At 58.9% G+C, this 25,815-nt stretch overlaps 3 protein-coding genes across 9 annotated transcripts; 2 read left to right on the forward strand and 1 right to left on the reverse strand.

Moving 5' to 3' along the window:
- The first annotated feature begins 946 nt into the window (after positions 1-946).
- P4HTM (prolyl 4-hydroxylase, transmembrane) lies at positions 947-14,684 on the forward strand. The gene is made up of 9 exons (XM_027523206.1): positions 947-1,309; positions 1,478-1,559; positions 9,256-9,446; positions 10,240-10,336; positions 11,688-11,850; positions 12,382-12,567; positions 13,298-13,388; positions 13,600-13,723; positions 14,245-14,684. The coding sequence occupies exons 1-9, from the start codon at positions 980-982 to the stop codon at positions 14,463-14,465; spliced, it is 1,485 nt and encodes a 494-aa protein (XP_027379007.1). The 5' UTR covers positions 947-979; the 3' UTR covers positions 14,466-14,684.
- On the forward strand, positions 14,612-23,321 carry WDR6 (WD repeat domain 6). Of its 3 annotated transcripts, XM_027523201.1 has the most exons (8): positions 14,612-14,703; positions 14,944-15,066; positions 18,839-21,332; positions 21,413-21,496; positions 21,771-21,887; positions 21,976-22,094; positions 22,190-22,785; positions 22,921-23,313. In XM_027523201.1, exons 2-7 carry the CDS (start codon positions 14,967-14,969, stop codon positions 22,648-22,650), a joined length of 3,375 nt encoding a protein of 1,124 aa, XP_027379002.1. In that variant the 5' UTR covers positions 14,612-14,703; positions 14,944-14,966; the 3' UTR covers positions 22,651-22,785; positions 22,921-23,313. The 3 variants fall into 3 exon arrangements, with proteins under 3 accessions (XP_027379002.1, XP_027379000.1, XP_027379001.1); XM_027523199.1 differs by lacking the exon at positions 14,612-14,703 and having other exon boundaries at positions 14,721-15,066; positions 22,921-23,321; XM_027523200.1 differs by lacking the exon at positions 14,612-14,703 and having other exon boundaries at positions 14,786-15,066; positions 22,895-23,320.
- On the reverse strand, positions 22,843-25,801 carry DALRD3 (DALR anticodon binding domain containing 3). Of its 5 annotated transcripts, none has more exons than XM_027523203.1 (12): positions 25,627-25,801; positions 25,252-25,547; positions 24,866-25,122; positions 24,693-24,772; positions 24,480-24,608; positions 24,164-24,234; positions 24,010-24,071; positions 23,823-23,905; positions 23,539-23,721; positions 23,343-23,462; positions 23,171-23,239; positions 22,843-23,085 (listed from the first exon to the last, which is right to left on the reverse strand). In XM_027523203.1, the coding sequence occupies exons 1-12, from the start codon at positions 25,780-25,782 to the stop codon at positions 22,966-22,968; spliced, it is 1,626 nt and encodes a 541-aa protein (XP_027379004.1). In that variant the 5' UTR covers positions 25,783-25,801; the 3' UTR covers positions 22,843-22,965. The 5 variants fall into 5 exon arrangements, 4 of the variants coding, with proteins under 4 accessions (XP_027379004.1, XP_027379003.1, XP_027379006.1 ...); XM_027523205.1 differs by having other exon boundaries at positions 23,062-23,085; positions 23,343-23,436; XM_027523202.1 differs by having other exon boundaries at positions 22,843-23,239.
- Positions 25,802-25,815: the final 14 nt, after the last annotated feature.

Genomic DNA, 25,815 nt, shown 5'->3' on the forward strand with positions numbered 1-25,815 from the left:
TTTTCTGACAGGAAGTTGGAGGGGCAGGGGAGCCTAAACAGGGTAAGGAGAAACCACCTGTGGGGACCGTGTGAATGATGCTGCTCTTGTCTGCATATCTCCGGGGTGGGGGGGCGGGGGTGGTGTGGAGCAGAGCACGGGAGAAAAAAAAGACCAAGCTTTGTATGTCCTCTCACCTCCATATTTGGGCATAAGCTGAGTTTAACTTGCTTCCAAGACGTTTAAGACTCATTTATGGAAAAGTCCCTTTCTCCCTTTCCGAATGTGGCAGCGGTGAGGCAAGGAGTGTTCCCTGCGCACCTGCTTCGTTCCTGCAGGTTACTGTTACCGGTGCCAAGGCTTCCTCCAGGATGCCCTCTGTGGCCGCTCCAGACCGGGTCCCCTAGTCTATGGGACCCCGCACATCAGGCAGTTCCTAAAACCTGACTGCTGCAGACCTCCCTGGGAGGTTCACACCTACTGCAGAGTAGACCTTCAAGGCGCTCTTGACCTCCTGCACTGGCGAGCGTCTGTGTCGCCATGGGTCCCACACCATCACTTGCGCAGTAATCGGCCTCCAAGGCGCCCCAACCCGCCGCAGTACTGAGTCATATTTTGGCATAGCCTCCTTGTTGCCACCCCACTCCGGGAGCGAGAAAATGCAGACCATACTTTTCCCGGAAGAGGCAAGTGCGTCTTAAAAAGGAGAACACTACCCCTGGGGTTGCCAGTACCTGTGTATCTGCGTTTGTGGGGGCGCGGCTTCTGCCCTGGGGAGTGTGCATCTCTGCCTGTCAACAACCCATCTCAGGAAAGAGACACTTTAGTGTGGGTCGGGGTCCAGGGCCGGGAGATCTCGAGTGCGGCGCGGGCGCGGTGTCCCCCGGCACCCTCTCCCGGTGACGGCGGCGCGCGCGGGCTCCGCGGCCGTTGTCCTGGCGACGGCGAGGCGCGTGCGACCCGCGGCCCCTCCCCTGGGTGCGCGCGCAGCCTGGGCGCCATGGCGGCGGCGGCAGGCCCGCGGCCTGAAGCGCCGAGTCCGCAGTGGCCGCCACGGCATCACGACTCGGCCGAGGCTGCGGCGAGGCTGAGCGACTGCGAGGACGCACCGGTCCGGCCGCTGTGCAAGCCCCGCGGCATCTGCTCGCGCGCCTACTTCCTGGTGCTGATGGTGTTCGTGCACCTGTACCTGGGCAACGTGCTGGCGCTGCTGCTCTTCGTGCACTACAGCAACGGCGACGAGAGCAGCGACCCCGGGCCCCAGCGCCGCGCCCAGGGCCCCGGGCCCGCGCCCACCTTGGCTCCCCTCACCCGGCTGGAGGGCATCAAGGTGAGGCCCTGCACCACCAAGTCCGAAGCGGCTGGCGCTCTTGCCGGGGGCGGCTCCGTGCGCTGCCCTCGGTCTGCCGCGCGCACCCCCTCACTCGCCCGCCGCCGCTCCCCGGACCCGGGCGCCCTTCCCTCCTCCCTAGCTGCCCGCTGTGCCGCTTTGCCTTAGGTGGGGCATGAGCGCAAGATCCAGCTGGTCGCCGACAGGGATCACTTCATCCGAACCCTCAGCCTCAAGCCGTTGCTCTTCGGTAAGTTCGCCGGGCGCCCCCCGGGAAGGGCCATGGGCTGCGATTCGGTGGCTGCCTTCAGGCTCCTTTGACCACGTGACTTCTGTTTTGACTGTTTTGAAAATGGCTGCTTCAAACTAGCCCTGTCTTTTCTACCCAGAGGTTGCCCCCAAGTGAGGTACCCGCCCCCACCTCTAAAATAGGGTGACGAGTGACCTTTCTACACTCCCTTCTGTGACTTCTATTTTCTGCCGCTAATCCTTCCATCACAGGGCTGGGCCATGTGACCTAGAAGCTAGTGCCTATAAACCTTTTATTGAAACTGTCTTTGGACCCTCTCTGAGGTGGTTAATGGGAGAAGGGTTGCAGATACTGATAACCAGGTCCTAGCTGACATGAGGGGAAATTCCACTCCCAAAATGGGCCCTCTGGTCTGATAAGAAGCAGGCTGTGCAAATGTGGATAAGCTGGTGCCCCCAAAACCAGCCTTTGCTTTCTGCGCTCTGGGATTCTTCTTAGGATGGCGCTTTTGTTCAGCCATTACAGTAGGCAGAGCCTTCCAGGGTGACCTCACTGGGAACCCGCACCATAGCTCACATTTTCTGAGCTCTTATGTGCTAGACTTCATGTGATCGTTTGGCTTAATTCTCACAACACCCCTGTGAGGTGGGTGGAGATCCCACTGTCAGGCTGGTGGGGGTGAAAGCGAGGCACAGCGAGCCCTGCTTGCTTGCAGGCTCACACAGCCAGATCAGGGCGAAGCTGGGATTCAAATGAGGCAGGCTACCTCTGGTGTCTGCACTGTCGAGCCAGCGTGCTAGTTGTGAAGACTCTGAAGTCCTTCAGAGTCTAGTAGTATCAACAAGATGGGGATCCCTGGACCTATGACCTTGCCCAGGATAGGTTTTCCCAGCCTCCATCCTGGGTACCCAGCCTCAGTGACACACTTACCTGCAGACCTGAGGTGTTCCTGGCTCCTGGGGAATGGAGTGGGAAAGGGGCTGTCTGGAGGGGACTGGGGACCAAAGCAGAGCATCTGAGCACCGCTGTTACCCCTGGGACAGAGGGCACTGGTTGGGGATTATCCCAGACCTGTGAGAATGATTTCACACGCTGTTTGAGGGGAAGTAGGTTAGGATGTGAGTCCTATGGTGGGAGGGGCTCTCAAAGATTGTTATTGTACAGCGCTGAAGTCTGTGCAAAGCACTAGTCGAGCTGCTGGGAACACAACATTGGACAGAACAGGAAAACAAAAAGAACACCCGAAGCTGACATTCCAACGAGGAGACAGACTAAACAAACACACCCGGTGTGTGTCAGATGGGATAAGTGGTCACAGACAAGTAGGGCAGAATTTCAGCTGGGGTTGAAACCCTGAGTGTGGTGGCCAGGGTGGGCCTTCCTGAGAAAGATACTTGAGCAAAGACCTGCAGGAGCTGTGAGGTGAAGTTGTCAAGGAACAAGTGATCCAGGCAAAGGCAACAACTCTCCCCATTACTGCTACCCTGCCGTGAGACAGACACGATGAGGTGGGTGTGCTTTCTTCTCTCATCCGCCTTTATTGGACCCGTATATGCTTAATTCAGACGTATGTTAGCTTAAGTGAACCATGAGACATAACCCCTAACCCCCTAACAAAGTTGCGTCCAAGTCCTACAAAGCCGAGAGTGAGAAGCCCAGACCTGAAGTCACCAAGAGTACACGATAGGAAGCAGAAGAGTTTGACCAAAGGTAAACTGATTCTGGTTAAGCCATCAAATGATGCTGCAGACACATTACAAAGGGCACGATTGGGAGAATCGGGCAGTTGCAGCAAGACCTTCCTGCTGCTGGTCCTTGTGTCCTCCGATCTCCTACCCTACCTCTCAGTCTTGGTGAAAGATGCCCCACATTTTACCCAGAAAGTCTGGGGGCTTTCTGCTTGGTGAAACGAGGCGAGACGAATCAAGAAGAGATCTGTGGTCCGTGATTGTAAGAAGTCCAGTTGCAAGACAGGCCAGCCACAGGGGAGAGGGTGTCCAAGGAGAGGCAGTACCTGAACACGGTGTTGAATGAACCCAAAGAAGGAAGCCTCACCCCAAGAAGGCACAGTGTCCGTTTTCTGGGCCTGTCTGTCTGTCCACTTGCTGTTGCCCTAAAGAGGCAGGCAGGGCCCAAGGAGAATGGGCCTGCTGTCACCATCAGGGACCCAAGACGCTTGGGCTCAAGGGGTGGGTGTTCAGGGTGTAAACGGGACTGGGTTTTATCCCAGGGTGCCTCCACCTCTGTGGAACATTTCCTGTTTCCCACCTCTGTTCTTGGAGACATTTGGTAAATGGGACCTGGGCCACAGAAGGCCCATTCTGAGTTCCTGGCAGATGCCTGCTTGACTGTGGTAGGCATTTCCCAAGGGTTCAGACCGTTGTCCTGTTGGGAGGCATTCCCGTTCCAAGTCACCATCAACCTCTCTGCTTTCTCTCACGTGGCTTACTTCTCCCTCCGCCTCACACTCATTCTGTATTTAAACAGCAGATCGGATCTGCTCCCTTCCCTAAAATCCTCCACGAGGCCCTCACCTCTCATCTCCCTCACTCTCTGTCGATTCTCAGACTGTGAGCTCACTGCTGCCTTGGCGCCCTTGTATGCACTGTTCCCGCCACCGGAAGGCTCAGGCTTGGTTCTCATGGAGGGTGCCTTCACCCCCATCAGGCCTCTGCTCAGGCCTGCCCTCCTCAGGGATCTCTCTCCACGTCAGACTGGCCTTAAGAGGTTTCCAGTCTCTCTGTTGCGTCAGGCTGCTTGGTCTACTGTATTTATTTGGCAATTGTGTCTGCCCCTAAAGGTGAGCTACACGCGTGGGGGTCCTGATTGTATTTGCTGTGTGTCCAGCGGCCAGAGTCTACGGCCGACAGTTACTGGTCAGCTGGAGGGCTTCACTGGCTGCCCTCAGTCTCTCTGCACAGGAGGGGCCTCCTGATTCCGCACCCTCTTCGAGAGCAACAGGGGGCACTCCCAGTGGGCCAGCCAGAGTTTTATTCCACTTTCTTAACCATCTAAGGTAAACGAGTCATTGACAGCCTCCCACAAAGCACTGCGTTTTAAAACCATGGCCTCTTTATTGTAGGGTTTCCAGACATATCCTTTTTTCAGCTTAAAAAAACAATTCAGCAGCTACCTAAGACCACTGTGTTCTCTTGACAAGACACTGGACGTGCAGAATTAGAGAAGGGATTTTAGTGTATGTGTATGAGTTCAGGTTAGTGAGGAGCTTAGCAGTTTTCTGCATGGACCCCGCCTCTGCTGTTCCACAGGCCTGTTGCTTGGCAGAACTGTGGACTCGGTAAAGGTCAGGAAGATATAACCGAGTCTATCTGGGGCTTGACAAGCAGCATCGTGCCTGGGTGAGCGTCACCCAGTGCTTCGCGCCTGCCCTCAGGCTCAGCGTGGGGTGCTGGTGGCCGTAGCAGGCGTCCGCCAGGCTGGCATCACAGGGCTGGGGGGTGCAGGACGCTAGTTGTACCCGCCCGGCACACGCAGCTGCCTGCCTTTTACCCGGCAGAGCACTGCTGGTTCAGGAAGGGGCACCTCGTTCTGACCACAGAAGCGGACTTCTGCCCTGCTCTTGCTGGCCTGGGCAAGCTTGGAGTGTCTCTGGACCCTGGTGTGCACATATCCCCGGAGGGCAGCAGCAGGAGGGGTCTGTGTGTCCAGGGGAGCACATGGTGTGCGGGGCCCCTGCACGGGCTCCAGCTGTCACGTCCCAGGCCCTCCCCACCTGGGTCGCCTTTGTTGTGGGCACTGACCATGCTGCCACCAGCACACGGCCAGCCGTAGATTGCGGCGGTCCCCGCTCCAAGCACAGGCCATGGTGACTGGCCGACGGTGACCCTGCACCTCCCCACTCAGCACAAAGGTCCCAGCATGCCTTGCGTGCAGGAGGCCGTGCACACGTGGCATCCGGATGCCGCCAGCATCGCAGACCAGGCGCCAGCTCCCCAGGGTGGGTTGGGCAGCAGGCCTACCCTCAGCACCTCTAGCTGAGAGTCCGAGGGTCTTGGGGACCACCCATTGCGCTGGGAGAGGCTGACCTTCACAGCTGGAGGGATCAGAGGGGCCATGCGATGAGCCTGGCATCTCTGAGTACCCCCTCCTCCCCTCCACCTGGTGAACTGCCCCCTCCTGTCTGATGATCTGCTCTTGGGATCAGGGTTCTGACGAACGCCTGTCCTCCTGGATGTGGTTGTGTTTGCAATGCCCCGTACCTAGGAAGAGAGAACCAACTTCTTTGTTCTAAGCAGGCACAACATTTGGGCATGCCCTGTCTCTTTTGTCTTAGTGCCCAGCCGGGCGCTGTAATGAATGCACCTGAAAGGGGTTGGAAGGGGTGCTGGACGCCAGGGTTCACCAAAATCGCTGGTGCAGACTCTGTCTAGGACCTCCTTGGATCAGCTGGTGTCCTGCAACCCGCAGTCCCTGCAGCTGGCGCGTGATACTGGGGGGAGGGGTTGAGTGAGGCTCCCCTGGGCCCCGGGTGGAGGAGGGGAGCCCTCAGCAGAGGTTCCTCCCACTGCCCTCCCTTCTTCCCACCAGAGAGCCGTTTACCTGGCCCTGGGGAGTTGTGATCTGAAAGGGTGGATTGCGGCCCCTGGGGCCGAGCGAGGGTGACAGGAGCCAAGAGAAGCAGTGCAGAGACTCCGGTGGGCGGCGCGGGTGGGAGCTGTTGGAGATGACAGGCGCAGAGGCTGTGGCTGGTGGGGAAGTGTCTGCAGGGCAGCACGGCTGACCGGGGGGGCTGTGGCAGGCCTTCATGGGCTTGCAGCTGGCTGCGGCATGGGTACATGAACCTGCGGGGCAGAGGCAGTGGGTACTCAGGACCCGGTTCCTGGATTCCAGGCTGAGGCCTCTGGGTGCTCCTGGCTAGAGGCCCAGCCAGACACTCCATGGTTGCTGAGCAACGACACCCTAGTTACCTAGCAACAGCCCTACAGCTGGCCTTGCTCCTTGCTTGCTGAAGTCTTAGCCCTCAGCCCGTATCTCCCCTCCCAGCCTCACCCCTCCCCTCACCCAGGCTGCTTTCCACCTTTCCAGCACACCCCCACCTCCAGCTCCAGTGGATGCCAAGTGCCTGGGAGAGGGGTGCGGGGGGTGGGGGACCAGCACTCTGGGCCTTCACTCCTCACCTTGGAGGGAGAAAGCAGGGCCCTCCCTCTCGACCTGAAAGGCCTGCCGGACCCTGCAGTTTCTGGCCAGGACTAGGGTTGGCAAAGAGCAGAGGGGCCCCATCCTCAGGTTCTGAAAGAGCCCATTCTTGCTGCTGAGGCTGCACCCTGAGGCTCTAGGCAGGGCCCTGCTCTACAGAGAAGAAACTGAGGAGGCTGCTGTTCCCAGGATAGATGAGGCTGGGGAAGGGGAGTCAGTCGTGCAATCTCAGGACTCTGGCAGAGAAAAAGCCACCACATGAGCCGTGGTTCCATCTCTTGGCAGGATCCTGTGGGCAGAGTTTGCACACCTCCCTGGAGAGGGTGGTCAGTCCCACAGCCTAAAGCAGCCTGCTCACTGGCCTGGCCTCAACATTCAAGAGCCCTCGTTGATTTGCAGGTCCAGACCAAGGGTGCTCACCAAGGATAGTCCCCTGCCCATATCTCCTCTGTCCCCTGGGCCTCTGCTCCTTCTCTGCTGGCAACACCCTGACCAAAGAGTCCTTCCTCTCCCTGTCTGCCCCTGGCACTGGTAGGCACACCAGGCAGTGAGTAGTGAAGAGCTACCAGAACTGGCCCCCGCTGGGGAGATGCCCCCCACCCTTACCTGGAAGTCCCTGCCCCACCTGTCAAGGCAAAACAGGGCAAAGATGAGGCAGGAAGAGGCACATGTCAGGGTAGCACCCCCCCCTGGCCAGCAGGGGCAACCAGCTGACTGACTGCTGGACAGCCTCGGCCGCCATGTCATGGTCCAGCAAGCTGGGTGCCCGCATCTCTGTGTAGCCAGTGCCCTGGCACAGCACCATGGCTTGAGGAATGGGCATGCGCTCTGCAGGGCCCCAGGGAGCCCCTGCCCCGCCATCACCACACAGCATCACCAGTGCCACCGGCAGCCACAGCCCTCGGTCTGTCACCCGGTTTCTCTGCCTTGGTCTCGGTGGACTGAGGTTGGGAACTTCATAGTGCTATACCGACCCCCCAGGAGCCAGTGTTTGCCCAGCTCCCATGAGCTTAGACCCTCCTGGTTAGGTCGCACGTGCCGGCCTGAACAGTTTGATTTGATCAGCACATGGCAGGGGACTGTAGAGAGAGTGGCATCTCCTTTGGGCCTGTGAACTACTGGCACCTAATAAACTGAAGAAACCTGGGCTTGTGTTTTCTTTCTCTGGTTTACTTTTCTTGTTCATTTATGTTTTAAAACCATTGGGAGGTGACTCTGTGGATTAGCAGTTCAGTCTAACCACTGTCCCGCAGCGCTACCCCCTCTCCCAGTGCGTGGCTCACACCCTTTCCGGGTTCGCCAGGTTGAGGGGATCAAGCCGGCCAAGGGCGAGGGCTTGTATCCTGTCCTCGGTGTCGTTGGATCTGGGTCCCTTCTCCATGGAAGCAGAATCCGGCTGTGAGCCTGGATTTTGCAGGACAGCAGCCTGTGTCACCCTGGCCAAGTCACCAATGTCTCTGTGCTTGGGGCTTCTCCGGGGAAGGAAGGGTGAATTCGTGGGGCCTGGTTTTCTAGGACGAGGATACAGATTACAGAGTTGATGACGTGCTTAGGACAGGACACAGAGTCTGTGCTCCCTGAGTGTGATCTGCCGTGATTACTATTAAAAACAGCTCCAATCCTGGCTGAGTGGCTGTTTTCCATCCCCTTGGCAACAACTGGAACTTCATGCTGAGAGAAAAGCCAGAGGAGCAGCAGGAGTTCTCGGGGGTCACAGCGGTGGCCCAGCTCTTTCTCCGGTTAGTTCCTGGGTGGGCCTCTTGTTAACCCATCCAAGGAAGGCGTCCCTCCCAGGAACAAGAGATTGAAGCGAGGCCCAGGCTCCAGCCTCTGGAAGTGCTGGGATACGGGCTTGCCAGGTGTGAGGTTTGCGATCCAGGCACCACTGAGCTGTTTGAGCCGCTGGGGTGGGGGCATCCAGACACTGGAGCCAGGGCCCCGGCCTGAGTGGCCTTTACTCGGGCTTACAGGCATGGAAGGAGGCGTTCAGTACACGTTTGTTCCCAAAGCAGAGAACACCAGGGCATCTTAGAGCACGTGCCAAAAACCCGAGTGACTCCCACTGACCTCCCAGCCCCCTGCACCCTCTAGTGCAGGAGAGTGGGGTGGGGTGGGGGGTGGCACGGCCAAGAGCACCGGGCGTATTCACTTTGAACACTGCTGAAAAGCAACAGTGAAAGCACACACCTGCCAGCATCCTCTCCCCGCTTAAGGCCTGGAGGGCAGCCCTCTGGCCCTCAGGTCCACCCTGGAGCCTTTGGCCCCTCCCCAAGGTGGATTGGCCCACCCCCGGCGTAGCTCTGGCTCCCCTCCCAGGACTCCCCTGGAACACGCGTGTTCTCAGCGTCCAAGAGAGAGGCCCCGTGTCCCAACGCTGGCCAGCCTTTGCAGGACAACTTGACCTTGGACTCCGAGTCCAGAGCAGATGTAAAGGGGTGTGTGAGGTCCTCCTGGCTGGGTGACCAGCAGGGGACGGGACCTAGCCCGGGCACCCTGCAGACCGGAAGGCCCTTGGCCTCACCCCCTCCTCTCCTGGCAGAGATCCCCGGCTTCCTGAGCGACGAGGAGTGTCGGCTTGTCATCCACCTGGCGCAGATGAAGGGGCTGCAGCGCAGCCAGATCCTGCCCACCGAGGAGTACGAGGAAGCGATGGGCACAATGCAGATCAGCCCGCTGGACCTCTTCCAGCTGCTGGATCAGAACCATGATGGCCGCCTGCAGCTGCGTGAGGTGGGGGGCCTGGAGGAGCCCCCCGCCCCAGGGTGGGAGCGCCCCCGACTTGTCTTTCTAGTGGCCGGGTCACACGTGCTGCTCTGCCCCAACCACAGGAGCCTGATGCCACCTAACCTTGGGCATGAGCAGGGCCAGGATCCTCCTTCCTTCCCAGAGGGCCCCCTGCTGCCCTGGGAACTCCGGAGGACAAAAGGGGCATCTACTGGGGCCAATGGCACTTATGGCCACAGTGCCTGGGGTGCCATGCTGTCTGCGCTCTGGTTTCCTTGCCACCATTGCTGAGAGCCCCACAGGATTCACTGTCCGTGAGGCGGCAGCAACGAGGAAGCCAGACGTCTGCATGCCTCTCTACATGCCCCTCACACCCAGGCTTCTGAGAGAGGTCTCGGTGGGGTGTGGGCTCCCTTGCCTATACAGGGCGTCTCACAGGGTCCGATCTTCCTAAGGGGCCCCGTGGACAGTCATCTCCTGACCGTGCCTCTTCCCTCTTCGTACCAGGCCCTGGCCTCACCCACCTCACCTGGGGTGTGTGGGTGGGACGCTGGCCTGGCCTCCCCTTTGCCTCCAATAAGCCAACATTCCTCCGGGTGGAGCCACAGCTCCCCCAGGGCTGAGGATGCTCGTGGCCCTCCGGTGTCTGGACTGGGAGCCTGAGCCCTGGCCTTCGTCCTCACCCACGTCCTGTCACCTGAACCCTCCGCCCTCCAGAAAGAACAGGGCAGCTGTGTGTGCCCTGGCGACTCTCCATCACCGGAGCCAGCCCCCTGAGGCATCATCTTGTGCTGTGTAGGTCCTGGCCCAGAACCGCCTGGGGAATGGACGGTGGATGACTCCAGAGAACATTCAGGAGATGTACTCTGCCATCAAGGCTGACCCTGACGGGGATGGTGAGCTCATATCTTGTCACTGTTGTGTCCCAGAGCCTCCTCCTGCCCCCAGCCAGGTGGCCCCTAGGCCCAGCTGCTAGAGTAGCCGGAGGTGAGGAGGTGAGGGGCCAGCAGAGCCCTTACCCCAGAAAGAGGCAGGAGCTAGACCCGCCCGCTCCCCCTTGGTGGCAGTCCAGAGGGCACCCTCTTGGCCTCGTCGGGCAGCATGTGGGGTACAGGAGGTATGGCTGCTGGCTGGCAGAGGGCAGAGCAGTGGAGCGGGAGTGAAGGAACAATGAGGTCAGCTTGGCATCCACTTATCCAGCCAGGCACATGGTCCCCGCCAGCTGACTGGTCTAACCAGGGCCCCCCTTGCCTGCCTCTTGCCTGCCTGGAGTCCTCTAACTGCCGGGGGTGGGTGTGGGCAGGAGAGCTGTCCTGGAAGCACCCTCCCCTTTGGTAATAACCCCCAGGAAGTATCTCAGGCGTAGTCATTTCCCTCATGCCCAAGTTCTGCACCAGTTGAGGAAGCAGGACTTGGAAGGATGACCTTCCAACTGGCGAGCCCTGAGTGAAGAATCTGGCCCGGACCCGTGCCTGGAGAGGCACTAGGCTGCTCCCGCTCCCGCTGTGACACACTCACAGCCCTCGAGTGCCCCCACCCTCAGAGAAGCCCCAGCCAAAGCACGGGAGTGTGTCATTGGGATCAACCTTGTAGCAAAGACACCAGGCCACTCTTCCGGAACCCCTAGAGGGTAGAGCCCAGCTTTGTGGCTTGAGCAGGAACAGGGGAGAGTGTTCTCTTTGGGGAGAGCGGCCTGATTGCCTCTGCTGAGGGAGACTGTCTTAGCAGGCAGGACTGGCCTGGGGTGTTCCACCCAGGATGAGACCTGAGGTCATGAGAGAACTCCTGGGGACCGGTTCCAGCTTACATCCTCCAGTGTGGAAGGCCCAGGACAAAACCCAGCACTGAACACTCTCTTTCTTCACCCTCTACAGGACCGGAGGGTGGCCACCACGCTCTACAGAGCCAGGCTGGAGGGCCAAGGGCAGTCCTTGGCCTAGGGTCTTGGCCATATGGCCTAAGCTTCCTATGGAGAGCCCGCTCTGGCCAATCTGACAGGGTTGGGCTTCATCCTTTTGGGGGCCAAATCAGGGCTTAAACTGAGGACACGAACTTCTCTGGGTCTTCCTGTAGGGCCTGATGTGACAGAAGCCAACTTCATCTGACCCGAGTCCAGGTTGGGGGACAGGTGCACATGGCCCCCCAGTGCCTGAGGCCAGGGGTAGGTAGGAAGGTGCAGCCTCCCCACTCTGCCCTCCCCACACGGGCGTGGTGGGCATTGATGGTGGGGGGGGGTGCCCTGTGCAGGAGTGCTGAGCCTGCAGGAGTTCTCCAACATGGACCTTCGCGACTTCCACAAGTACATGAGGAGCCACAGGGCGGAGTCCAGCCAGCTGGTGCGGAACAGCCACCACACGTGGCTCTACCAGGGCGAAGGCGCCCACCACGTCATGCGCGCCATCCGCCAGAGGTGAGCGCCCGAGCCTGGGCTCCCTGCTGCAGGGAGGAGACCATGCAGGCCCCCACAGAGGTCCTTGGCTGGGACCAAGAGAACAGCGCTCAGGACTGGAACTCACTGGAGACCGGCAATTAACAAAGGCTAATTAGCCCTAATGGTGGGCAAACGATATACACGTGCGATTAGTACTAGATTGAATATTGGTTTTCTGCTAACTAGAGAAATGATCTCTTAACTCTGTCCACAGGACCCCCTGCCCCTGAGTAGCCAGGGGTTTTAGATAAACAGCATCTTCCTGGAGGGAGTGTCTCCCTCCCCGCTCCTAGGCTTAATGGAAATCTAATTTTTCCCAGCCAGTGGATGTCTCTGGTTCATCAGGAGTCACCCCTTCCTGCTCTTATAGGGCCAGTCCAGGGTGGCTTAAGGAGCTCCCAGGGGAAATAGGGGCAGCGCTCGTGGCGGGCTCTCAACTCACCTGGCCAGCTCCTTCAGGGTGTCACCCCTGGCACGGGGCTGCCCAGCTGAATGCCTGCTGCCCACCAGGGTGCTGCGCCTCACCCGCCTGTCACCCGAGATCGTGGAGCTCAGCGAGCCGCTTCAGGTCGTGCGGTATGGCGAGGGAGGCCACTACCATGCCCATGTGGACAGCGGGCCCGTGTACCCAGAGACCATCTGCTCCCACACCAAGCTGGTAGCCAATGAATCTGTACCCTTCGAGACCTCCTGCCGGCAAGTACTCCCACCTGGGGGTGGCTCCCAGACCCGGCACCCCCCTGACACCAGCACAGCCCTGCCCTGTGGGTGTTCCCCTTGGTATGGGGCCAGGAGAATGCTGGGCATCCTGCTTGAGAATTCCCCCCACCACATGTCTCCCCCAAGGCTGTTTATCAAGGGGCCCAAAAGGGGTGGTCGTCTGGTCTCAGCGGCCAGACCAAGGTACCCACAGACACTGCAACTTACCCCCAGATCCCTCAGGAAGGGGCAAGGCTGGACCCGATTCTTTCCACCCCACTCCCCAGGTTGTTAATCCTGCGTGCACTGCTGGAGACCTCAGCTTCTCCTCTTGAAGCTGTGTCCCCCACTTCCCCTGCCAAGGCATGGTGGAAGGTCCTCCCTCTTCATGCCCTGGCTCAGCCCCTTCTAGTCGCAGCCAGCCGTCTGCATGATTCTGCTGCTTCTGCTAGCTCAACTTTCCCAGCAGGCCCTTAGGCACGGTCATGTAGTTTAGCTAAGTGCATGCACCTGTGATCTTGGCCACACCACAAAAACTGTGACACACAAAAAGAAACTGGGTCCATGTATGGGCTAGGGACATTTGGTACAGACCTCCCCTGTTGTCAGTGATCCCAGCCTGCCCCTCCGGCCCCTGGGAGAACCTGGGCAGCTTATCCTGCCCACTGGTAAGCCCCTGGGAGCATCCACAGCTGGGGACTTGCTCAACGGCCCCCCTGCCTTACAGCTACATGACAGTGCTGTTTTATTTGAACAACGTCACCGGTGGGGGCGAGACTGTCTTCCCTGTAGCAGACAACAGAACCTATGATGAAATGGTAAGGGCCAACTGGGCTGTTCCTCTGGTGGGATGGCAGGGCCTTGGGCAAACAAAAATAGTACGTACGCTGCCAGACCTGGGATGAGGCCTCAACTATCCCCTGGGCACATCCAACTGGTTTCCCTTGAGCCACCTTTGGCTGCCTGGCCTTGGGCTCCTGGCCCTACAGTTCAGGTGGTTTGAAAACCCCACCACTCTGCCGCCCACAGAGTCTGATTCAAGATGATGTTGACCTCCGTGACACTCGGAGGCACTGTGACAAGGGTAACCTGCGTGTCAAGCCCCGCCAGGGCACAGCTGTCTTCTGGTACAACTACCTGCCTGACGGGCAAGGTGAGGACCTTGGCCAGGCCAGGGATACCTGGAGGGAGCTGCCTTCCTTTACCCAGCCCTGACTGCTACCCTGGTGAGCTGGTTCTGGCCATCCCCCACCCCTTCATATGTTTTCTGGGTTTTTTTGCCCCTACTGCCTCCCAAAGACCATCATCAGTGACTTCAGCAGGCTGCACCCGTGCAGCCTCCTGGGTTATCTGGAACCTGTGATTCTTTGATGCCCCAGCCTTTCAGCTCACTGGGGCTGAGGACACATGCCCCTTAGTAGCCCAGACTGGGAAGGGCTGTGGACAGGCCCTGCAGCAACAAAGCTGATTTCAAAGGGCAGTGGTGTTGAAAAGGCATTCGTTGGAGAGAGATGCTGAGCCGCCAAGGAGGCCCTGGGGCCAGATGTTTGCCACAGAAGGTGTGCACAGCTGGGCCTGCCCTAGCCACGCACTTGGGCAATAGGAGGCCAAGCTCAGGCCAGCCAGCCCAGCCTAGATTCCCTCTGGTCCCCTCACACCATCCTCCTCTCCTAGGTTGGGTGGGCGACGTGGACGACTACTCGCTGCACGGGGGCTGCCTGGTCACGCGCGGCACTAAGTGGATCGCCAACAACTGGATCAACGTGGACCCCAGCCGGGCGCGGCAGGCGCTGTTCCAGCAGGAGATGGCGCGCCTGGCCCGCGAAGGTGGCGCCGACTCGCAGCCGGAGTGGGCCTTGGACCGGGCCTACCGCGACACGCGCGTGGAACTCTGAGGGGTGACCATCCCAGTCTCCAGCCGCAGGTCACCCTAAGTCGGGGGCCCTGTCGTCCCCCTGTCCAGCTGCAGGCTGAAGGCCTGGCCGATGTCTAGCCCTACCCCGGCCTCCTGCCGCGATTAGGGCACAGTCCCTACATCCATGTTATTTATTGTGTACAGACCCGTGCTTCCCGGACAAATAAAACTACGCGGCGATGGAGCTGCAGGGCCGAGAGGCTCGGAGTAGGCTATAGGTACAGTGGGCGGGGCGGGGCGCCGCGGCCGGGTGGGGCTTGTACGTCATGTGACGGGGGCGATTCGGCCCGGCCAATCCCAGCCGGACAGCATGGGGCGGAGGGCGGTCGTCATTGGACCTAGGCGGCGGCCGCCCCTGCCTCTGCTACCTGTTGCTACGGGAGCCGTAGAGCTGCAGCGCAGCAGCACGCGGGAAGGCTCGTCTCGTGAGAGCTCTGCTCCTTTCTTGGCCGTGGCAGCTGCAGCGGCTCGAGGGACCGCCATGGACGCTCACGAGGACTACGTTTGGCCGCGGGCAACCTCGGAGCTCATACTCCTCCCGGTCACGGGTCTGGAGTGCGTGGGGGAGCGGCTATTGGCGGGTGAGTTGTGGTTCGAGGCGCGGGCTAGCGGAGAAGAAACCGAACGCTCGCCTGGGGAGGGGCCTTAAGAACAAAGGGATGCCCCTTGTGGGAGGAGGACGGGCGGCGGGCGGGAACCCACGGCATGGCGGGGCTGAAGCGCAGCCTAAGGAGCCCAGGAAACAAAGAGCTGCGGTGGTTCCCGAGGCCTTTCAGAAACTGCAGGTGATGCGGAGAGGGCGGCTGGGGGCGGCAGAAAGGTGCAGGGAAACGCGGTCGGCGGGGGGGCGGGGGAAGGGAATAAGAGACGCTTGTGGACGAGTCGCGCGGGGGCTTCATCGTTCCAGCGAGGATGCGGGGGGAGCTCCGTGATGAAGCCCCCAGTGGGCGAGTCCAGGGTCCGGGGCGTGGCCTTTCGGGGGTGGGCCAGCCCAGGAGGGGGTGTGGCCTCTCGAGTGAGAGAGGGGCGGGTGATGCTCTTCCCTAGATGGTGGGGGTGAAGAGCTTCTGAGCAGCATGGAGTCGCGGGAAACCAGAGGATGAGATCTTTCTGAGTAGGCCAGTGCTCGGGGAGGCGGAGGCTGAGGCCCCTCCCGAGATGGTTGGGGTCCAGGAAATCCCATGTCAGTGCCTCTTCTGAGGAGGGACCCGAGGCCACAGAGCCCCATCGAGCGGTGGAGTCCGACTGGAAGCTAGAACTAGTGACTTATGTTAGAGCTGCTGAGTTTAATAAGGGTCGCAAGGCAGGGCACTGGCTGGCAAGCCTTGAGTGAGCTGCTCCGAGTCCTAAGAGGGGTGGATGTACGGGGGTGGGAGATTAGGGCGGGCGATGACCCAGTTTTGATTTGCTGTGAAGGCTCTGGGAGCCCAAGGTTCCTACCGTGAGCTAAACTCCTGAGGCTCCTGGAGGAGGGAATAGGTAGGCAGAAAACTGAAGAACCACAAGAGTAAACTCGGGGAAAACAGGATTTAAGACAGAATTTGCCACTTTATGGAAAAGAGGCCGTTCTTGGGAGGATTTAGCAGGCAGAGCGGAAGGGCTTTGTCTAGGTGAAGAGGCTGGAGAAATGAGCAGAGACTAGTCCATTTCAGCCGTCGATCTGACTTATCTTTAGGGGCATAAAGCCCCATTGGTGAAGCCCCACTGAGAAGTTTTTAAGCAGGGCAATGGCTTGTGAAATTTAGTTTAGTAAGCTTTTAAAGTGAATTCATCTACTTCCCATTATTTCCAAAGTGACATTTCTGTTGACAGTTCTCAAATCCCACCCCTGTGAACCTATAGCCTGAATTCCCAGCCCTGTTCTCACGTGAGTGCCAGGCTCAAGTGCACAAGGGCCTACGAGTTGGAATACTCCTGCTGGCGTTCGAGCTCAGGTGGGGACATCAGCCATGCAGGTGCCAAGCTGGAGAACCTGCCTCTCTCACCCGCCAGGCCAGCCTGGTTGATGCTGCACTTCATACATGTAGCATGTGTGTGTCTTTTTCTACCTTTATTGCCATGATTTGAGGCCATGCGGCTATGCCTCCCCAACCCCCCCCCCAGTAGCATTCTCTCGAGCTCATCCTTGAACCTTTTGTTTCCTGTTCTAGCCATGTTCCCCAAAGCTCTCACTCATCTCAGGGGCCTCAAAATTGATGCTTCCTCTGGCAAGAAAGGTTCAAGCCCTCTCCCTCCTGCCTGTTCTTCCTTTGATTAACAACTGCTGATTCTTGATTGCTGCACCTAAATGTTATGTTCTCAAGTCGACTTCCCCTGGCAGTCACCCAGTCTGCTTAGATTAGACCAGGGTTTCCCAGTCTCAGCTCTAGAGATTTGTTGAATCATGTCACGCTTTGTGTGAAGGGCTGTCTACATTGTAGGATGTAACTGCATCCTTAGCCTCCACCAGATGCCAGCAGCACACACAGCTCCCAGCTGTAACAACCGAAAGTGTCCTCAGACATTGCCATGTGTCTTCTGGAGGGAAAGTGTCCCTCTGTTGAGAACCACTAGAGTAGCTTTCCCATTTTGTTTTGTTTTTTTTTTTAATTTGGCTGCAGCGCATAGAGTGTTTGGTCTTCATTGCAGCTTATGGGATCTAGTTCCCTGACCAGGGATCGAACCCCCCTGCGTGGGGAGCACAGTCTTAGCCACTGAAACACTGGGGAAGTCCCTCCCTCGTTTCACATTCTTAAAGCAACCTATATAGTTCTTTCCTGGAACATATCAAAATGAGAACTGCGGAGTGTACCTGTGTGATACTGTTATAGAGCTTAAATATTTGTTTATTTGGCTGTGTCAGGTCTTAGAAACAGACTGCGCTATACAGTAGGTCCTTGTTGGTTACCTGTTTTTTATATAGTAGTGTGTATGTGTTAATGCCAAACTCCTAATTTATCCCTTGCCTACCACATTTCCCCTTCAGTAACTACCATGTTTCCCCTTCAGTATCCATAAGTTGGTTTCTGAAACTCGTCAGTTTCTGTTTTGTAAATAAGCTCATTTGTATCTTTAAAAGCTTTCTGATTGCACCCTATGGTATGTGGGCTCTTAGTGCTCAGCCCAGACCAGGGGTTGAACTCAGGCCCTCGGCATTGAGAGCACAGAGTCATAATTGCTGGATCACCAGGGAATTCCCTGTTTGTAAAACTTTTTGATAATTATTCTGCCTGGTGTAGTGATACCTCGTTGTAGTTTTGATTTACATTTCTCCGATAGTGATGTTGAGCTTTTCATGTGGGTTGTTGTTTTTTTTTTTTTGCTATCTGTTGTGTGATAGTGTTTAACATCTGCCTAATCCGCAGAAGCTGGGTTTTATTCACTACTCCAGCATGTCGTTCATTGTCTGGTTTATAATCAGACAATTAAATTTAAAAAATTTTAATTAAAAAAAAAACAAACATGTTTTTTTTTGGCTGGACCACACTGCCTGCGAGATGTTCCCCAATGAGGGATCAAACCCAGGCCCCAGCAGTGAAAGCTTCAAGTCCTAACCACTGGAATGCCAGGAATCTCTCAAATAAATGTTTATTGACTGTCAAAAGATTGAGATTGCAGGCTGGGAATAGCATGAGGGATTGCTACTGTCATCTCTAGTTAAGAGGTATGTCCTGGACCGAAGTCAGTGTGGTCGATTGGATTTGCAAACTCTTTAGAAAGTGAAATCTCCAGAATTTGGAGATAAGAGGTGGGCTTCCCAGTTTGGGGCTGGGGTTGGGCAGAGGATGGTAATATTAGGTCACTGGGGTGAGGAGCATGGAGCGAACTTGAGGATGAGCTAGTAGACGAACAAGCCTGCAGGGCAGCCAGGCGGCAGCTGAGGCTCACAGGAGTGTCTGCTTCCAAACTGCGGGCTGCCTCTCCCCACTGTTATTGAATGTGCTCACATCTTCTGAGATACAGAGAAGCTCCTGGAAATCAGGAGGGGTTCTGCTGTGGTCCAAAAGTGGAATGCTTGACTTCTCAGTTGCCTGTTTCCTAGGGGAGGAGTTAGTGTGAAGAAGGTCAGTGAGGCCGAGGATTTGAGGACTAAAACTGAGGATTCCCGTCTGAAGCATGAGAAGTTCGGTGGGATGAGGAGGAGATGGGAGTTTGACGAATTCATGGTTGAGCTGAGTGTCATGGGTAACTGACAAGGGGCTCAGAGAGAGCGCTGAGAATACAGCTGAAGCTGAGAGCAAGCTCAAGCCTGCAGGATTGAGTGACCTAATACGTTCATAAGCTACCTGCTGAGCAATTCCCTTGCTCCCTGTCTCTTCTTGGCCCGTGAGAATTAGAGGAGGGGTTCTGATGTGGCTTTTCGCCTCTGTCCAGGTGAGGGGCCAGATGTCCTGGTATACACCTTGGATTTTGGTGGACATCTGCGGATGATGAAGCGAGTGCAGAACCTGCTTGGCCACTATCTTATCCATGGGTTCCGAGTGCGACCAGAACCCAACGGAGACCTTGACTCGGAGGTCATGGTGGCGGCGTTTGGCAGCAAGGGCCTCCGAATTGTGAAAATTAGCTGGGGACAGGGCCGCTTCCGGGAGCTGTGGCGCTCTGGCCTGTGGAACATGTCTGACTGGATCTGGGATGCCCGTTGGCTCGAGGGGAACATTGCCTTGGCCCTGGGCCACAACTCGGTGGTGCTGTATGACCCCGTGGTAGGGTGCAGCCTGCAGGATGTGCCCTGCACGGACAGGTGCACCCTCTCCTCGGCCTGTCTAATCGGAGACACCTGGAAGGAGCTGACCGTAGTGGCTGGCGCTGTTTCCAACCAGCTCCTGGTCTGGTACCCAGCAGCTGCTCTAAAAGACGATAAGCCTGTAGTCCCCGACCGACGGGTCAGTGGGCACGTGGGGGTCATCTTCAGCATGTCTTACCTAGAAAGCAAGGGCTTACTGGCCACAGCTTCTGAGGATCGAAGCGTTCGCATTTGGAAGGTGGGTGACCTGCGGGTTCCCGGGGGCCGGGTCCAGAATATTGGGCACTGCTTTGGGCACAGCGCCCGTGTCTGGCAGGTCAAGCTCCTCGAGAATTACCTTATCAGTGCAGGAGAAGACTGTGTGTGCTTGGTGTGGAGCCATGAAGGCGAAATCCTCCAGGCCTTTCGGGGCCACCAGGGCCGTGGGATCCGTGCCCTAGCAGCCCATGAGAGGCAGGCCTGGGTGATCACTGGGGGTGATGACTCAGGCATCCGGCTGTGGCACCTGGTAGGGCGTGGGCACCCGGGTTCGGGGGTCTTTGCGCTCTCCTTCAAGTCCCACAGCAGACCAGGTGTCCTCAAGGCTGTGACGCTGGCTGGCTCGTGGCGAGTACTGGCTGTGACTGACGCAGGGGCCCTGTACCTCTATGACCTCGAAGTCAAGTGCTGGGAGCAGCTGCTGGAGGACAAGCGCTTTCAGTCCTACTGCCTCCTGGAGGCAGCCCCTGGTCCCGAGGGCTTCGGACTGTGTGCTCTGGCCAACGGGGAAGGGCGTGTCAAGGTTGTACCCATCAACACTCCGACTGCAGCTGTGGACCTGACCCTGTTCCCAGGGAAGGTGCACAGCCTGAGCTGGGCCTTGAGAGGCTACGAGGAGCTTCTGTTGCTAGCATCGGGCCCCGGCGGCGTGGTGGCTTGCCTGGAGATCTCTGCGGCACCCTCTGGCAAGGCCATCTTTGTCAAGGAACGTTGCCGCTACCTCCTGCCTCCAAGCAAGCAGAGGTGGCACACGTGCAGTGCCTTCCTCCCCCCAGGCGACTTCCTGGTGTGTGGGGACCGCCGGGGCTCTGTGTTGCTGTATCCCTCCCGACCAGATCTGCTCAAGGATCTTGGGGTGGTGAGCAAGGTTGGGGCGATCACCTCAGCGCCCGGAGCAGGCAGTGGTGAGGGGGAGCCCTCCTTGGCTGAGTGGGGCCCTATGTCCACCCTCCCTTCTCTGCACGGGAAACAGGGTGTGACCTCAGTCACCTGCCACGGTGGCTACGTGTACACCACAGGGCGTGACGGTTCCTACTACCAGCTCTTTGTGCGAGGCGGGCAGCTCCAGCCAGTGCTAAGGCAAAAGCCCTGTCGGGGGATGAACTGGGTGGCTGGGGTCCGTATGGTGGCCGACGGGAACATGGTCATCCTGGGTTTCCATGCCAATGAGTTCGTGGTGTGGAGCCCCCGCTCGCATGAGAAGCTGCACATCATCAATTGTGGCGGAGGGCACCGCTCCTGGGCCTTCTCTGACACCGAGGCAGCCATGGCCTTCGCCTACCTCAAGGATGGCGACGTGATGCTCTACCGGGCTCTGGGTGGCTGCACGCGGCCACATGTGATTCTCCGGGAAAGCCTGCACGGCCGGGAGATCACTTGTGTAAAGCGTGTGGGCAGCATCACCCTGGGGCCTGAGTCTGGGGTGCCCAGCTTCCTGCAGCCTGACCACCCAGAGCCCGGTGAGCCTGTCGAGCCCGGCAGTGAGGGCCCTGGCCTGATCGACATCGTGATCACGTGCAGTGAGGACACCACCGTCTGTGTCCTGGCGCTCCCCACAGCCACAGGCTCGGCCCATGCGCTTACAGCGGTCTGTAACCACATCTCCTCGGTGCGTGCAGTGGCTGTGTGGGGTGTTGGCACCCCAGGTGGCCCTCAGGATCCTCAGCCAGGCCTGACCGCCCATGTGGTATCTGCGGGGGGCAGGGCTGAGATGCACTGCTTCACAATCATGGTCACCCCAGACCCCAGCCCCCCAAGCCGTCTTGCCTGCCACGTCATGCACCTTTCATCACACCGGCTCGACGAATACTGGGACCGGCAGCGCCACCGGCACCGGATGATCAAGGTGGACCCTGAGACCAGGTGAGGTGCACTCCCGACAGCAGCGAGGGCTGGGCACGCAAGGCCAGGCTCCGAGTGACGTCTGTCTTTTGTCCCCGCAGGTACATGTCCCTAGCTGTGTGTGAGCTGGACCGGCCTGGCCTTGGCCCGCTTGTGGCTGCCGCCTGTAGTGATGGGGCAGTGAGGTGAGTGTAAAGCACTGGTCCCCAACCTTTTTGGCACCAGGGGCCAGTTCATTTTTCCACAGTGGGTGGGGGCAATGGATGGGGATGAGATAGTTCTGGTTTTGCCTGCTGTTCACTTCCTGGTCTGGTTCCTAACAGGTCATAAACCAATACTGGTCTGTGGTGCAGGGGCTGGGGCTTCTTAGTGTATAGGACCCAAGAAGCCTGGAGGCAAACGAAAGGGTGTACAGATGTTCCGAGTGGCTTCTGAGCTGGACTACCCCCCGCGCCCCAGGCTCTTTCTCTTGCAGGACTCTGGGCGGCGACTGCAGCTGCTGGCTGAAACCTCCCACCACAAGCGCTGTGTCCTCAAGGTGCACGCCTTCACACATGAGGCACCCAATCGGCGGCGGTGAGAGGGCCTGCGTGGTGGTCCCACATGGGTTGGGGGCCTCCTGTTGCTTTCCATCTCCCTCACCCAGCTGCTTTCTGGTTTCCAGGAGGCTGTTCCTGTGCAGCGCAGCCACCGACGGCAGCTTGGCCTTCTGGGACCTCACCACCATGCTGGACCAAGACTCCCCTGCCCTGGAGGCTGCAGCGGACCTTGGGCTGCCCTTCCGTGAGTAGCCACACTGCCACTGGCTGCGCCCCCCTGCACGCACTCAGCTGTGTGTCAGGCTGGGTCCTGACAGCTGTCCTCTCCTCTTCCTCCAGAGCTGGGCAGCCCCTGCCTGACGGTGCAGGCTCACAGCTGTGGTGTCAACAGCCTGCACACCCTGCCCACCCGTGAGGGCCACCTCGTGGCCAGTGGCAGCGAGGACGGCTCCCTCCACGTCTTTGTGCTTGCCGTGGAGATGCCGGAGTTGGAGGAAGCGGTGGGGGGTGCTGAGCTGCTGCCCCAGCTGCAAGTGCTGGAGGAGTACTCCGTCCCCTGTGCGCACGCTGCCCATGTGACAGGCCTCAAGATCTTAAGCCGCAGCCTCATGGTCTCGGCCTCCATCGACCAACGGCTGACCTTCTGGCGTTTGGGGCATGGTGAACCCACCTTTATGAACAGCACGGTGTACCACGTAGCAGATGTGGCCGACATGGACTGCTGGCCCGTGAGCCCAGAGTTTGGCCACCGTTGTGCTCTGGGGGGCCAGGGTCTTGAGGTCTACAACTGGTACGACTAAGACATCCCGCGGTGGCCGGCATGCTGGGCATGGGGCCTGCTCACAGACAGAGTGACTGTCTGTGCCCATGCCTGGTGTGCCCAGAGGGGAGGAAGAGGCAGCCGCGGGTCCCTGACTTCAGAGCAGGAGCTGAAGGTGAGTAGGATGCCACCTGGACAGACCAAGAATACGCCCCACTCCCACCACGGGACAAAACCTTGTCACACAATTTATTTTGGCTCCAGATCACTAAAAACAAATCCAGATCCCCCCCCGCTCCGCCCCTTTCAGTTGCTGACTTGGTGGACATTCCTGGATCCTAAGGCCTCTGTGGCCTTAAATGTGACTCAGCGGAGGGAGACCCAGCATGGCCAGCCCAGCGTGGAGCACTTCTCGCACGGCCCGCAGAAGCTGCAGACGGGCAAACATCTGACCAAACAAGTGTGGCCGAGGCTCCTGGAGGAGAGGAGGAGGCTGCTGGTCTCATCCTTTGCTTTCCCTGTACCAACCGCCCCCATCTGCCCTTTAGCTGTGCACTTACCCCTAAGATGTGTACCCGGTTATAGTACGAGCTGAAGTCCATGCTGAGCTGGACCAGGAACTTGCATACCTAGACACAGAGACCAAACTGAGGCCCTGGCCCACCCCTCCTTTTGTCCCCAGCTCAGAATAAAGAATAGTGTGTGCAGTGAGTCCTGCTCTTCCGTCCTCACCGTCTCTGTGCGCGCAGTGACGTGAAGCCCTGGGGCGGTGCGGGTCAGGGTCAGGGCTGCCATCTGCCTCAGCAGGTCTGAGAAGGGGAGGATGCTGTTGAAGAGTAGCAACCACTCACCCTGTGGGGGAGAAGGGCGCTGGGAGGGAAAGGCCCGAGCTTCCTACACATGCCAGCTACCCAGGAGGGGTGCTCACCTCATCACGAAGCAGGGAGAAGTCTAGACTGCTCACAGGCGGGAAGGTGGGGTACAGACCTTGTTCCACGCTACACTTGTAACCCTCAAAGAGGGTGGCGAGACGTGCGCAATTATACATGACAAAGGTGCCACTTTTGCTGCCCTTGGTAGAAATGCTGCTGTCAGCCAGGGCCAGGAGAAGCTAAAGAATAAAGGCACAGCTGCACGGGGAGGACTGCCACCGCACAGCCTGTCCCCCAACTCCAACCCCCAGCCCTGGTCTGGCAAGATGCCCAGGCTCACCTGACTCTGGGGGGCTGTGCTGAGCATCTCAAATTTAACGGTTGCCACAGAGAGAACCCTGAAGATATCCGTCCAGGCTGCATCTGAGAGAGTACGGATCAGTCAGTCTCTGCAGGCAGAGAACAAGGGGCATGTGTGCAAATGACCTCCCCCTACAGGAAGCACAAGCAGGGTCTCCCAAGTGTACCTTGTTCCAGGTCCTTGCCATGCTTCAGTGATGACACCTTGCACACCTGGGTGTGCCGGAGCCTGCATTGAGAAGAGAATGAGGAGGACTGGTGGGCAGAGTCCCCCCACCTCCACCGGCCTGGCTCGGTGACCTGCCTTCCAGCCTCACTCACTCGTAGTACTCGGGGGCAGTCAGGGTGCTGGGCGCACCAGCTACTTTCACTGGGCCACAGACCAGGTGCTTCTGTCAGGAAGATAGCAGGGGTCAGCCACTGATGATACCCTCCAAGAACCTCAACGTGTTCCTGGACTCCCCGAGCTTCCAACCTTAAGACTCTGTCTCAAGTCCAGAGCCCTCTCCTAGCGCCTGCTGCATGTGCCTAAGGTCCCCCTCACAGTCAGGTGTCACCTTCTGGACCCATCAGCTAACAAGTGGCTTTTAAGGAGTCCTCTGAGGTTGCTGTGGGAAGGTTACCATCACTAACCTACCTGTGAGAGAGGAGCCTGATGATCCAACTTCCACCAGAGTAGATCCAACTTTTGTTGCTGGAACTCCTCCTCACAGCTCACTACGTGTAGGACCACGTAGCTATCTGCACCAGCATCTGGGGCTGCAGCCTGTGGGGGTAGAACAGTCACTGTGGGGGATACACTACACCTGGATTGCCAGAAGCATACCAGGGTGGGGCAGCAGTCACTAACCAGGCCTAGGGAGCTGCCCACGGCCCCAGCCTGCACAGCCTCCTGGAGCTCGGCCAGCAGAGAGAGCAGATCCTCCGTCACTGGGGAGAGAACACACGGCTGAGGCTGGCCCGGGAGTGCGGGGGCGGGGGGGGCGGCGTCCCGACTTTCTGGCCCCTAGATCCCGGGCCTACCCAGACAGCTGTCCACATTGGGGTCATAGCCAGCTGTGCGTCCCCGTTCTTCCATTAGTTCCTTCAGGCACACTCGACCCAGGGTGCCAGGGGGCAGGGCTCCAGCATAACCGGCAGGGGAGAGCTCTGCGATCGCGCGATTCCTCAGGGCTTCGGTCGAGGCTTTCTCTGAGACCTCGGGCCAGTCCACCCGCAGCTGCTGCAGGAAAGCCGTCATGTGCGGGTCCCGCACAGCGGGGACTCGGCGCACACTCACCCTGCGAGAAGCGAGACGGCCGCCTCAGCCTGAGCACCTGGCTCAGCTCGCTCCGACTTCCCACTCGCAGAGCGGTGCGGCCTGCCCCCGCCCAAAGCCATCGCGCACCTTCGTTCTGGGCCTCACTCACCTGTGAGCTTGCAGAATTCGTGCCAGGTGGTCCGCCACAATCACGGCACGGAGCTGGCTCAGGCGGAGGGCGCTAGGGCTGCCGCGCAGCGCCGGGCAGTGCAGGACGATGCGCGGGGTAGGGGCGGTGGGGGCGGCGGGCGCGGCATAGGCGGCCACGGAACAGAGCACACGTTCGAAGACCACGGACCGCTGCAGCCGAAGAGCCAGCCCCGCGGGGGTCGGCGCGCAGCACAGCACTGGGGCCACGCCCGGACCCTGTAGGCCAACGATGGCGTGAACCACGCCCTCGGGCACCTGTGGGAAGCCAGGGAGGTGAGCGGCCGCTGCGCTCCCACCTGTCTCCGGCCCACGTCCCCGCCATGCGCGCGCCTACCTGGTCGTCCCCAAAGCGCGCCTGCAGTGCGCGGCGCGGTGCCAAGAAGTCTCGGGCACGCAGGTGGCGGGCGTGCGTCTCCTTGAACCACACTGGTCCGCCAGGCCCCAAGGCCGAGTTCAGGGCTCCCAGCGTCTCCTCTACCCCGAGGCGCATGGCTACCGGAAGGGGCAGGCGGGACCGGAAACA

Source organism: Bos indicus x Bos taurus, chromosome 22, assembly GCF_003369695.1.
Source record: "Bos indicus x Bos taurus breed Angus x Brahman F1 hybrid chromosome 22, Bos_hybrid_MaternalHap_v2.0, whole genome shotgun sequence".
NCBI classification, from domain to species: Eukaryota; Metazoa; Chordata; class Mammalia; order Artiodactyla; family Bovidae; genus Bos; species Bos indicus x Bos taurus.